At 50.5% G+C, this 13246-nt stretch overlaps 1 protein-coding gene across 1 annotated transcript; it reads left to right on the top strand.

The window, feature by feature from the left end:
- The first annotated feature begins 2837 nt into the window (after positions 1 to 2837).
- OLIG3 (oligodendrocyte transcription factor 3) lies at positions 2838 to 4992 on the top strand. The gene has a single exon (XM_045542319.1). It carries the CDS (start codon positions 3062 to 3064, stop codon positions 3878 to 3880), a length of 819 nt encoding a protein of 272 aa, XP_045398275.1. The 5' UTR covers positions 2838 to 3061; the 3' UTR covers positions 3881 to 4992.
- Positions 4993 to 13246: the final 8254 nt, after the last annotated feature.

Here is a 13246-nt window from a genome sequence, read left to right as displayed (position 1 = left end):
CTGAGCCTTGGGCCACCCCACACTCACACACTGAGGCCCTTGGGAAAGCAGAGAGCGTCGCGGAGCGAAGGAGTCCGGGCCTGGACTCTGCAGATCTCCGGTTTCAGGCACAGCTGTGTTCCTGGAGCTAATGACGCTTGGGGAAGGGGGAAGGGAGGGTCCTGGTCTGTTCTGGCAAAGACTCGGCTGCTTCTTCCTGCTCAGCGCGGCCCGCGGACGCCCCTCTCTGCGGAAAGGCGGTGCCGGGGAACAGTGGCTTCTGTTTCGGACGCCCATAGCCCCGGCTCCTGTCTTTCCAGCCCCGCAAGTGAATTGTTCAGCTTGTATTTCGATGACTGATCTCCCCTGCGACCTTCTCGACTAATTTGAGTACATTTTAAACTTCATTTTACGTTATCCACTGAGAAAATTGGGACTTTTTTGAAAAGGTAAACTACTTCGCAGCGGCGTGATTTTCCACTCCTTCGCTGCAAACTTTCTGCTCTAACTATACTTTGCTCCTTCCCGCAATCAAGACTCAGGAGCATTTTCCGTTTGGGGAAAGACAGTCGCTGATGCCCAAGAGTGAGGAAGGCGGCTCAGGAGGACGGAGGCCCGGCCTGTGCGCTGGCACCAGGGCGGGGAAGCTCCCAGTCCCGCCTCCCCACTGGATCAGCTGGGGAGCCACAAAGCGCTGTCGTAGGGACTAGCCGCTCCCCCTAGCATCCGAGCATCACCTGGGACTGCAGAAGTTATGGAACCCTTTTTTTTTCTTAAGCTGCTTAGGGGGTGTGTGTCACTATCTTAGCTAAAATGGGCCAGTCTGGTGAATTTAAAAAAAAAAAAAACATTCTTTGTGCTCAGATATTAGGAGTGCGTTTAGACATAAATCTTTCCGTATCCAATCTAATCTCCTGGCTTCGTTTTGAGAAACTTTTCTTCCACAGAGGTGAGGTGGTAGAAGAGGCTTGTGTCCAGTCTTCAAGAGCATTAATGTCCTGACTTTGACTAGGGACCGCTGGCCATTTTCTTTCTTTTCCCGAGAAGCGAACTTCGGCGTAGAGAAAACATTTGTTTCAATGTGGGGTTTACCCACCCGGCCGATATTGCCAGGGCTGCTTTCACAGCGTCACCATCCGTCTACGAGGCACAGCCTCTCAGAGTGTGCAAACTGCGGACCTGGGCACGACCCTTCTTCCGTTGACAGTTCAGTTTGTGTCAGTGCAAAGTGGGGCCTCCGCCTCCTGGCGCTCGCGGTGACTCCGCGGTGCAGAGGCCCTGACTGCCCGAGGTTCCGGGATCGATTCGGCTTCGCACTTTCCACCGAGACACACATCCACGGGCTAGCTTCTGGCTCCGGTTCCTCCAAGCCCGGAGCGTGGCGTCGTCCGGGTTCCCCTAGAGGGCCACCCCTCGGGCTGTCCCCCTTCCCGAGGACTTCTGCCTTCCTGCCCCTCGCGCAGCTTAGCTAAAGTCTTGATGGACAAAAACACAGCAAGGGGGAGGAAAGATCTGCGCCCACGGAAGCCTTCAAACTCCAGGCCTTCCTTTTATTTTCAGAAACGACTCTGCTCTGGACCGTAAGAGTCCACGCACGCACAAGAGGCTCTCCAGGTCCTTTCGTTGTCTAACCACACACACACACACACACACACACACACACACACACACACACACACACACACACACACGCATCCCGTACAGTTTATTATTCTTTCCCGAGCTTCCGCTCTCCCTTGTCCGCCGGCGTAGGGCAGCCCTATCCGCGGGGACCCTCGGGCGCGGGCCCGGCTGGCGCTGAGCTACAGATGCTCCCGGCGCTCCCACACAGCGGCCGGAGGCAGCACGGCTTCGGGAGGCGACTGTCCCACCATCTTCAGCTAGCGCCAAGGTCTTGGAAGCATGGAGCGGGAACAGTCTCTCCCGAGCTCTCAGGAACCTTTCCAGTCCCTAACAATCTCTCCCCGTCCCCGCCCCCACTACTCCCGCTCCTTTCCACCCCCCATTCCCAAACTGCTTTTCTTGTAGCATTAGGATTGTTTCGCTCAGTTTTAGATCCAGGGAAGTTAGAGAATTGTGCAAAACTGAAATTCTTCTAGTAATCCATGTTTTAAAACGAAAGAGGAGACAAAGAAAGTAAGAGACCTCTCCCTACAATAGTTTCAAGGGCAAACCCATCACCAAATATGGACATCCCGTTACAACCACACCAGACGGGCGCAATAAACAAAATCGACAGAATGGCAGTGTTTAGGAAAAGTGACCTAATGAAGAAAAACTTCAGACAGGGAACTTGGATATGCTGTCCTCCCACCGCCACCCCTCAGCCCTGGCTGGTAGAACCTGCCCTTCATCCGCACCTCTGTCCCTCAAACCTTTTCCTTAGGACCTCTTTTTGCCCATATTTCGCTAAACTTGGGAGCAGCTATGAAAGGAAGGCGAGAGAATGTTTCGATTCCTCTCTCCAAACCCAGAGGAACCTACGTCAACCGCCTGGCCCGCTTCTCTTCCCTTCCTTTGGTTGCTGATGTGTAATTTGGTTAGGGAAATTGGGAAAGGAGGGGGGGTAGGGTGGAAGAAAGTTTTTTAAAAAAAATCAGGAAGGCTTGAGCTGGAGCGGTGAGTGTGTCAATCAGAGGGTTTTGTGCCCGGGGGCTCCTAGCGGTTCAGTGCCGAGGTGTCCCTGGGCGGCCCCACAATGAATATGAATAGGAATCCTTGCTAAATGGGACAGCAAAGCGCACCGCCCTGAATGATGGCACGTCATCCTAACCAGCCCAGGATAGATAGGAGGGCTCCTTTTGTCTCTTTTCTCCGCCGCAGCTCTATAAAAGCCCCTCTTTTTTCAGCGAGAGGTTAGTTCAAGCACACACCAACTAGCTGCCCAGGAAACAGCTTTACCAGAGAGAGGGGAGAGGGGAGGGAGAGAGGCGGGGAAAGGCAGTGCCTCTGCTTTTCTTCTCACGTCTTGCTGCTGAGAAGTGGGTTGCTGGGCTGGGCAGATTTTTTTTTTTAAGTCAAGATTTTCTTTAATTTCCCGCCTAAAGCCTCCCCACGGTAGAGCCACATCCCTTGTAATAAAATGAATTCTGATTCGAGCTCTGTCTCCAGCAGAGCTTCATCTCCCGACATGGATGAGATGTACCTGCGGGACCACCACCACCGCCACCACCACCACCAGGAGAGCCGCCTGAACTCGGTCTCGTCCACGCAGGGCGATATGGTGCAGAAGATGCCCGGGGAAAGCCTCTCTCGGGCTGGCGCCAAGGCCGCGGGAGAAAGTAGCAAGTACAAAATCAAGAAGCAGCTGTCGGAACAGGACCTACAGCAGTTGCGGCTGAAGATCAACGGACGCGAGCGCAAGCGGATGCACGACCTGAACCTCGCCATGGACGGGCTGCGAGAGGTCATGCCCTACGCGCACGGGCCCTCGGTGCGCAAGCTCTCCAAGATCGCCACTCTCCTGCTAGCCAGAAACTACATCCTCATGCTCACCAGCTCCCTGGAGGAGATGAAGAGGTTGGTTGGCGAGATCTACGGGGGCCACCACTCGGCCTTCCACTGCGGGACCATGGGCCACTCGGCCGGCCACCCGGCACACGCTGCCAACGCCGTGCACCCGGTGCACCCCATCCTGGGCGGCGCGCTCTCGTCTAGCAATGCCTCGTCACCACTGTCTGCCGCCTCACTGCCGGCCATCGGCACCATTCGGCCTCCTCACTCGCTGCTCAAGGCGCCCTCCACTCCGCCCGCGCTGCAGCTGGGCAGCGGCTTCCAGCACTGGGCCGGGCTGCCCTGCCCCTGCACCATCTGCCAGATGCCGCCGCCGCCGCACCTGTCCGCTCTCTCCACCGCCAACATGGCCCGGCTGTCCTCAGAGTCCAAGGACTTGCTCAAGTGAGCAGCGGGCCCGCCCGGCTGCCAGGATGCGGGAGAGCGGCGGGAGGGGCCGCGGGGCCGGGCCGGGAGGGAAGGGGGAGGCTGAGGGCTCAGTCCACCGGTGGGCAGGCGCGGGGCCCGCGACCTCCCACGCCGAGAGATCTCGGACCCCACTTGATCCCCGGAGGGAAAGGACCAGAACCAAACTGCAATTTATAGGTGGTAGCGAAGGGGGATCGAACCAGACGTCGTGTGTTGTGCATGCATGCTTCTTTTCCCCATGCAGCGCCAGTTTTTCTCACTGCCATATGCTCTTGTCAAAACTGCATTTGTTGTATAAAGACGGGATCGGTGTAGTTAAAAACTTGCAAAGGGACTTTTGGGTTGGCTTTCTCTGGCTCTGTTTTCTCGCTTTGGAAAAAGACGACCATCCCTTTTGTGCAAAACAAATGTAAATATTTCCGTGAGATGGATGCAATTATGATTGTCTCTGTCCTCGCCATAATTTTTTCTAGAGGAGAGCGAGAGAGAGATATCAAGACCCAAGTTTTGAATCTCAACTCCGATCCAGGTCATGACACCTAGGTGGGTTTTCCTTTCAACGCAGTGTAGGTCAAAAGAATGCATGCGCGCTTCTAAATGAATCTTGTCTGAACATGTTGTGCAGGCCGTAGTGCCGTTTTTCCTTGTAACAAGGATATTAGTGAATTCTCCGAAGTACTCCATATATCTGTCTGTGGTTGTATGAAATGAAAAAGGGGCAGAGTGCAAAGACCCACACTCACGCACACACGCTTCTTCCCCCACCCCTTCAAACTTCATTCCAAACCTCCCGGGGCTGTCCTGGGGGGCCAGCGATTGCAAAAGCTTGGGCTCCCTCTAGTAGCTTGCCCCACCCCCCTTGCTCAGTTATTCTGCATGCGGGGTTGGCTCTCTCTATTATCAGCTTTGAAAATTTAGCGTGGTTTGGGGAGGGGTTCCGTTTTTATTTTCCTGGACATTTGCTTGAAATATTTTGTTAGGGCCTCAAAGACAATACCTGTCTTTATTTTTTATATATTCTTGATAACTATGATATATTTATTGATAACCAGTGTTTCTGGATGAGATTTCAAATAAAAAAGAACCTTTAAATCCTGGCTTTGCCTTTGCCTAAAATCTTAGAAGATGCGGGTAGTAGGAAAGGAAACATGTGGCCCCGGGTAAGGTGTATCTGGGTGTGGGTGAGGGATTTGAATGGGTGGGCAGATGGGAAGATTTTTTCCATTATGACCATGTATAGGCAAAGAAGGTGGGTAAATTGGTGCTAATTGTTGCAACTAAATGTCCTTCAAATGGGGCATTGTCCACCTTCATAGTCTTATGCTATTTGAGCTCCTTATTTCTCTGCAGTAATCAGACCCTCATAAACTGAGCAACTGAGATCAAAAAAGTAATCTGGAAACTCAAAGTGGCAGGAAATGAGAGGTGGAGTGGTGACTGCGCTGGCTGTGTTGGCAACAGACAAGAATGAAGCAGTAAGTTAACTTATTTTCACTTCAAATTGACCTTATGGTCTTTTTGCCTCCAAATTAAGATCCAGTATACAAGGGCTGTTCAGAAAGTATCCATCCAGCCACTGTTAATATAACGAGAATGGTTATGTAGCTGGATACTTTCTGGACAGCCCTCATATGTTTAAAAAGTCAACAGAGTAGTCCTAGAAAATAACCAAATACTTACCTCGCCTGCCTGCCCCTTTGGGCAGCCAGCCTTGCAGAGAAAGGGGGAGCCTCTCTGCTTTGAAAACTCTGGGGCAAGGCAACCACCCACCAAAATCTCAGCATCTTGCAGATTTCTAGTGGGAATTCTCTCTTCTTTCTTCCCTTAGAAGATCGCTGGTCTCATTAGTCAAATACATTGAGCACCTTCTACATAAATGTGGATTAAAACATGGCTCATTTTAATCAATTACTTTTCTCTCTTCAGCAACTCCCCGGCCCTGTAACACTTCGAAATAGTTTGTATAAGCAGGAATAATCCAGCCAAAGGGTTCTGTTTATTTGTTTAAAGAGGGCAAGAAACTGAGCTCTAGAGATGATAACTCCAACAGCACAGGCCTCTATTTCCCTCTGAGTAAAATAGAACACTGATAGAAATGTACCACCCCAGGATTTGCTTCTGAATGAGATGTAACAGTTACTTCACAGTTAGTTGAGTCCCAAGCTCCCCTTCAAGAGAGGGAGGCTCATCTTTCTAGGATCCAGGCACAGAAAGCACATCTAGGCAGCATTTGCCCTCCCCTTCCTGGGCCCCTTCTCTGGGAGGGGAACTGTGTGGGTTCCCTTGCTCTCCGATTCACTCCCCTCCATCCCTTGTCACCCTCCCACCACCACCACCCTGCCCCCAGCCAGGAGGAAAAGCTGAAGTGAGGGTCTACAGTGGAGGGTGCTTGTTTTCACTGGTTTTGGGCAGACAAATGGGGGAATAATCGTCTGTTTCCCAAGTGTGATTCATTTCTCTGGGTGAGGAAGGAGCCTATTGAGGATTTATTTGAAACCAAAACAAGGCAGCCCTCCAGCCTTTGCTGGAGTTTATTATTTAGAAAGGGGAGGGGAGGGAGAAGTTTCATCAATCAGGAAAACGACTTTCTCCTGAAGCACTTGCTTCTTTTGAGTCCTGTTTCCAAAGGCCTGGTTCTGGGGAAAGATTCCGGGGCCTTACAACTGGCCCAGTGGTGGGCCTCACGCTTTCTCTAGAGCTGAGGCTTAAACTGGGGGCTGGAAAGGAGTAAGGCCACACTCTTTACACTAGGGGAGCAGTGGCTTTTGAGATTGTGCTGCTGGGACAGAAATTCCTAGAGTTACCTGCAGTGATCAGTTTAAAGAGTTATGAGGTCCACTCTCATGAGCTAAAAGGAACCTGGAGCCTGGGGAACTCTACCCCAAATTCTCCAATTGAAATGAAAATAGACACTGCTTCTAACATTGTGTAGGCCCCTAAATGAGCTGCGCTCTTTTCAGGATTACAAAAACCCCTTTAACCTGGGGAACAGGAGAGAGGATTTCTTTAGGAACAGGACAGGAACCCAGGGAGAAAGGCGTTTAGGAGCTAGGTCGTCTGAGGTTTCTGGATTTATTGGAAAGAAACAGTCACCACTCGCCTTTCTAGCAAAGGCCTTTCCATGGTGCATCAGCTGGTCCGCTGAGGATGTAAGTTTACTGGCAGACTTTTACTTTCATTGTATTTCCCCTTAAATTCTCTGATTATTAATATCAACGCCAGAAACAAGATTTCATGGCTGTAAAGGTGAAAAATGGTTCTTGGCCAGAAGTTTTTTTCATTGCAAATTTGTTACTCACTCCAAAATTCGAAAGTTTAAAGTAGTTTTTAATTTAATCCAGAAGCACAACGATGATGAGATCTTTTCATTCCAGATTAAACACTGCTTTATATATAAAAGGATAGCGACAGTCTGGTGGGCGGAGACACCTTGAGAAGCCCACACTAGAAGCCTCTTGGGCGCCTTCCCCTGCTGATGACCGAACTTTAAGAGTGGAAAAAAGTCACACTTAGAAAGGGAAAGTGAGGCCGGCGTTGGCTGGGCCCATCAGGTCTTTGTTCGTAGGGACGCTCCCCATGTCCCTGGATGCTGAGGCGTTGGGTTTATGTCCTGCAAAAGGACAGGGAGACGGGGCCTCATCTGGCCAAGCCCAAGGTTTCCTAGCTCCTGCAGCAGGAGGCCTTGTGTCCCCTCAAACTTCTTTTTTTCCAGCTGCTGGGTCCAGCGAGGTTTTGTGCCTCTACTGATGCCCTCGGCGGAAATTGCGAAAGTCCCCTCCCTCAGGGTGGATCGCCTGAGCACCTCGCTCAGACGCCAAGATTCCAGGTTCCTTCCAGAGACTTCGGGTCTCTCTCTCCTCGTCTTCCTGCCCACTGCTGGGGGACAGGGGTGGCTGCTCCCATCGCTCAAGTTAAGGGTGGGCTCCAAACCCTCCCTGCCCAGACGAGAAAGCTCTGAGACCTCCCTGCCACTCTCGCCCCCGCACCTCTGCGGACCCGGGACTGGCCTTGAGGCCGGGACCCGCGGAGCCTCCACGATCCTGAAGACGCCCCACCGGAGCTCAGCCTCAGCCCTCGGGGGGCCTTTCTGGGACTGACCCGGCAGGGGAGTCAGCCCCTCCCTGGGGCACCTCTTCTGAGGGGGTCCTCAGGTCCAAGGCCACCCAAGGGTCGTTCCTCCCCGGCACCAGCCCAGGGCCCGAGCCAGGAGAGGGGAGCTGTGAAGGGGAGACCACGTCGGGGCCAGGCGCCGAGTCTGGCCGGACTGGGCCCCTCTTAGTCACTGCGGCCCCAGCCCGGCCCAGGCTCCTCAGGTTTAGGAAGGAAGCGACTGGAGGCGCCGCTTCCAAAGAACTCTGGAAATGTCCTTCGAAAGAGCTAGGCCGAGGGAGGAGCCCCTGGTAGAGGGAGCTGCGCCTGTATCTTAAGAACCCGCTAGGAAAACTCGCCCAGGTGTGAGTGCCAAGATTTCGGGGCGGGGGGGCCCTCATGAACCCAGTGCCCTTATAAGTAGCGGACAGGAGTCAAACTCGGAAAGCACCAGTCTGCGGAGTCCGTTTTTTACTTGAATGTCCCTTTTCAGTGAAACCCTCCCTGGATCCTGGGGTCGCAGGCCTGCGAGGGGGTCGGAGAGGGTGGGGAGCGGGGAACGCCTAGGGCAAGCGGGCAGCCAGAGTCCTAGCTCGCCGCCGCCCCCGGCGCCCGGGAGAGGGATCCCGCCTGCGCCCCTCGCTTCGCCGCCCACCCACTGGGTACGGGGCCCCTCCCGCCCTGTTCCTGCACCCGGCGGCGGGAACGCGAACCCGTGAGCCAGACTCCAGCTCCACGTCGGGCTGCGGGGGTCCCCGGCTTGGGGCTGAGTCTCGTGGGAAGCATCAGTCTCCGCGCCTCGACCCCGACTCCTCGCTGCTCCGGGGCCCCGCAGGACAGAGACAGAGAGGCGGGAACGCAGACGACAAAAGAAAAGATGCGCTAGAGAGGGATTCCACAAAGCGAGGCCCAACCTCGACTGCGCCAACACCTGCAGAGAGCCTCGAAATACCTAAGCATTTATGGAAACTGGGAGGGAGGACAAACAAAAACAATAATAACAACCAACAAATCCAAACTCGAGCCGAGGTGGCAGGCTCTCTCGTCTCTCTGTTCCCTGCGCCCCACGGTCAGCCCGGGCGGACACTTTCCAGAGCTTTTAAGCTGTGCAAAAGAGATCCGGTCAGGATCAGCGCTGGGGACCCGACGACTGCGCCTTCCCTAGCCAAGTTTCCTCGCTGGGGACCTCGAGGCGGGGCGCCTCGCTCTCCCGGCCGACCCAAGCCATAGCCCCCTGCGCGGAGCCTTTGCTTCTAACCCCAGCCCCAGCACTGCCCGCGGCTCCGGCAGGGCACCAGGGCGCTCGCAGTCCCACACTAGCAAAAGAAAGTTTAAACCCCCCGGAGAGCTGGCCACCGGCTGGAGGGCCTGGACTTGATGGGTCAAGGCCCCAGGGAGCGAGGAGGGAGGGGTTCGCAGATATGGGAGTTCAATGCCGGGCCCTGATTTTGCTACTAGGTCCTAGGTTAGGGTGCAAGCAGAGTGGTTGAGTTTCTGTCTCCCCAGGAGGGCAGGGGCAGAGAGGGTACTACGCTCTAAGAGTCTGTGAGGCAGTTTAGATAGCTGCCCCCCCCCAAATGTTTTCGGGTTCTATCCGGCCCTGACTCGATCAGGACCTCTTTCCCTCGCAGTCTGCGACCAACACCTCGGAGAGTGCAGGAGCTGGGGCCTGATTCTGGGGGCGCCACAGTTTTACGCGGTAGCACCCCTCACTTCCCTCAGAGCTGGAAAACCCCAGAAGCTCTGTAGTGAGGGCACCCCCTCTTTGCACACTACAGGGCTGCGGTGCGGAGAACGCACTTCTGCCACAAGAAGCTTCCTTAGTTCTACAGGAGGAAATAGTGGTGGGAGCGGGCACATTTTATGGAGATGGAGACTCTTTTCTCCTGCTGGTTATTCAGCGCCCCCGTCCACCTCCCTTCTGTCTACCAGGGGAAAGGGTAAGGGAATTTCCATCATCATTTGAACACATGTGTAAACATATAGCGCTCTAGTGCACCCCCAGCAAAGCAAGCCTTGGCAGTACTTCCCTTGGAATTTCTCTTTATCTTCCTCCACCTCAGCAATAAACGTTTTCTGAGTGCTTCCGATCTGCCAGGCTCTGTGAGGGGCATCAGAGGGGGCGGAGGGGGGAACCGTAAAGAGAAGTGAGACATTCAAATGCAGAAGAAATAGCCCCCGTTCCGAGGCCCTCACAGCCTCGCGGGTCACCTAAGTCCCCGAAGTCCGATGGTAAAAACTCCACTGGCCGCACAAAACACAAGTGCTGCAAGCACGTCCTTCCAGAAGCTTTTTCAGATGCTAGAAAACTCACTGCCTATTCCCTCTACTAAAGAGGACAGGAGCAGATGCCTTTGATTAATATGAAAATAAAAAGAAGCAATGGTGGCAGTACTTAGTTTCGTCGCAGTTTTTTGGAGATTTATTGACACAGAGATAAACTTCAGTCTGGGGCATCGCCGTAATTCATGTTCCCATTAGTTATTAGCAAATGAGCAAATCGTTTTTCTTTTAACTGTTTTTTTTAAAGAAAAAATATAAAAGGAGGGGGGAGGTTGGGGGAAATCTTTTTTTAATGGGATTATAGTCATTATCTGCCTTGTCTCCCTTGCTCCCAAGCAGCAGAAACTTGCCTCTGGACTCCAGAGTTCACCAGGCTGTGTTCTAAACATAAAACAATCCTGTAATTTCCTTCAAGGACAAAAGTTTTCAAAGAAATGACCTGCACGGTATCCCCCCTCAATAAAGCAGAAGTGACTTAATGGCCCGTTAATTACTCCAACCCTGCAGGGGGAGGGAAGCTTCCGAATGGATCGCTACAAACCCTCTGTTGACTGAAGCTGTGGTCTGTCCCCAAATGTACAGCTGGGGCTGGGCCATTGAAAACCCAGACAAAACCAAATCCCTGATAAATAATCCCACCTAGAACACAAAGATTCAGCATACAATTGTGGGGTCTGCTGGATCCTCATAGGAGGCGAGAGGGAGCTCCTCTGGGGCTTCCGGTAATCTTTAAAGCTTGAGGCCAGGGGTTCTTCGACAAAAGTTAGAAAAGAGCTTGTTTGACTTCTCTTCTCATCTGAGTTGAATTTCTTTCTCTTTAAATATAAGCCTTTGACTGTAATTCCTTCATCCAGTTTTTTTTTTTTGGTACTAATTACAGTTTGTTTCTTTATTTAATACATTTTTGGTTGATTCTTTTCCCCCAGTTGTTTCTCTAGTAATGATTTGAATCTAAGAAGACACATTTCGAGTGTCATAGTAAGAAAGTAGAGAATCAAAATATAGGAGGAAGGTTGGGGTTGTTAGTCTCTGTGTCTTTTCACATCCATAAGGTAACAACTACATGACGTAATTAAATATATTTTTAAATTAAAAAATTAAACAGCTGTATTGAAGCCCAAGCAAAACTGAAGAGTTAACTTGGCATCAGAGACAGTTAATTGAAAAAGTTCAATTTTTTCCTCTTTAAGGGAAAAAAACACACATAAACATGTTCTATACTAATTGAGAAAATACTAGTTTCAATTTAGTATACATTTGGCCTTTGTGGGTCCATTTAAAATATTGCAGAAAGATGAAATCTGGCTTGTATAGAGATGGGTATAATGAAGTTGATCAAGATGTAGATATGATCTATTTTGAAAATTAGTTCTTAGCCTTAACCAGGAATAGCAGAGGAGTGTGTCCAGCCACATAGTTTGCCACACCCACAATCACTTCTTAAGGAAGCAACTCTGAAAGTTCAGGTGTTGATTAAAGCCAAGCTGTGCCTTCCTGGCTGCACCAGGTAGTGTTGGATGAGCTAGTCTATATAAAGCGTGGGCATGAGGGAGGCCAGCTCACAGGTGATTAACATTGAATTGTGCTTCATACGAAATGGTGGCAAACATACACCTTTCTCTTATTGGAAAAGTATAAAAACTAGTGAATCAAGAAGAGACTCATCATTTAAACTCAGCTTGACCCCCAAGCAATACTGGACTTCTGTTTTCGTTCTTTATATAGCTAACTGTTCATCCCAGTTCATATGACAGATGTACAGACATTGTGCCCTGTGTAGCCCAAATAGGGTTGTCCCTTTCAATACTAAAGACATCTTTACATGTCTATGAAATGGTCTTCTCAAGATCGGACTTCCCCACAGGGCTATACAGAGACAAACATGAAAAATTAGAAGCCATTTCCTCTTGCTAAATAGTCCATGGGGAAATAGAAGCAAAGGAGGCAATTTGTTTCCCATTTTTACTAAATTATATTATTAATAAATTAGATCCCAAGACTGAATAAAGTAGAGTTCTAGAAATTATACTATCTGACCACGTAGAGGTGAGTTAGTCTCTTTCTCTTTCCTCGGCAGAGATTAATGTGCTCAGGTATCAATGTCCCTTCCCAAAGGGCATTTTGATATGGAAGTTTTTTCATTTTTCACCCTTAGGTATTTGGTTCTCTAGCATTTCGTTCATCCTGTGGAGTGCTTGCCAGGCTTTTAACTGCAACATTTGATCTCTTCAGGGCCAGAGAGTACATTGACTTAAGGCTAGTAACTTTTCATCATTATTGATATAGGCAGGTTTTTAAGTAGAAGATACTAAAAAATATTTATTGTATTTTTCACAGTAGATACTAGATCCTAATACAAGAAATTTACAAGGCAGCTGCAACTTGAAGGACAATACTAATAATAAAAACTTTTTGGGATATATTAAAAATGAAGAGACCTAATATTTTTTGGAAACAATTTTACTTAAACCTCAGCCAAATGCTAATTTGTCCTTGAAGTGGCTGATGCTGACAGTGCTGGGGTGGCTGGAGGAGGACAGAGGAAGAGGTAGATAGGACTGTGCTACTTTTCTAAATTGTGATTCCCACTGTGTAGACCCTATACTTTATCCAAGGGAACAGTAAGGGGTGAAATGCTTTTTTAAAATATTTACTTGACCATTTTAGATTCTTTTCTTTTTCTGTAATTAACTTCCTTCAAAATTTGATATGAAGGTAGGTCATCCAAATTATACAAGTAAACATACTTGCCCTCTGCTCCAGGGGGAGACAATATCTCCATCTTCCAAGGCTGTTCTCTATACAAACACCCTTGAGTAGACAGTCCTGAACAAGGCTTATCACTGCCTCTGATCGCAAGATGTACAGAAAAGCCAGAGATCTGTGAAGGATTGTCTACCAACAGAGGGTTGAGATGAGTACACTCTTGAGTGTTTGGCACACTGTCATTATCTTCGGTCCAAGGCCATTGGCT

The sequence above is a fragment of the Lemur catta genome, chromosome 2 (assembly GCF_020740605.2).
Source record: "Lemur catta isolate mLemCat1 chromosome 2, mLemCat1.pri, whole genome shotgun sequence".
Lineage (NCBI taxonomy): Eukaryota > Metazoa > Chordata > Mammalia > Primates > Lemuridae > Lemur > Lemur catta.
The sequence above is the reverse complement of the archived record's forward strand: the minus strand, read 5'-3'. Positions and strand labels throughout refer to the sequence as shown.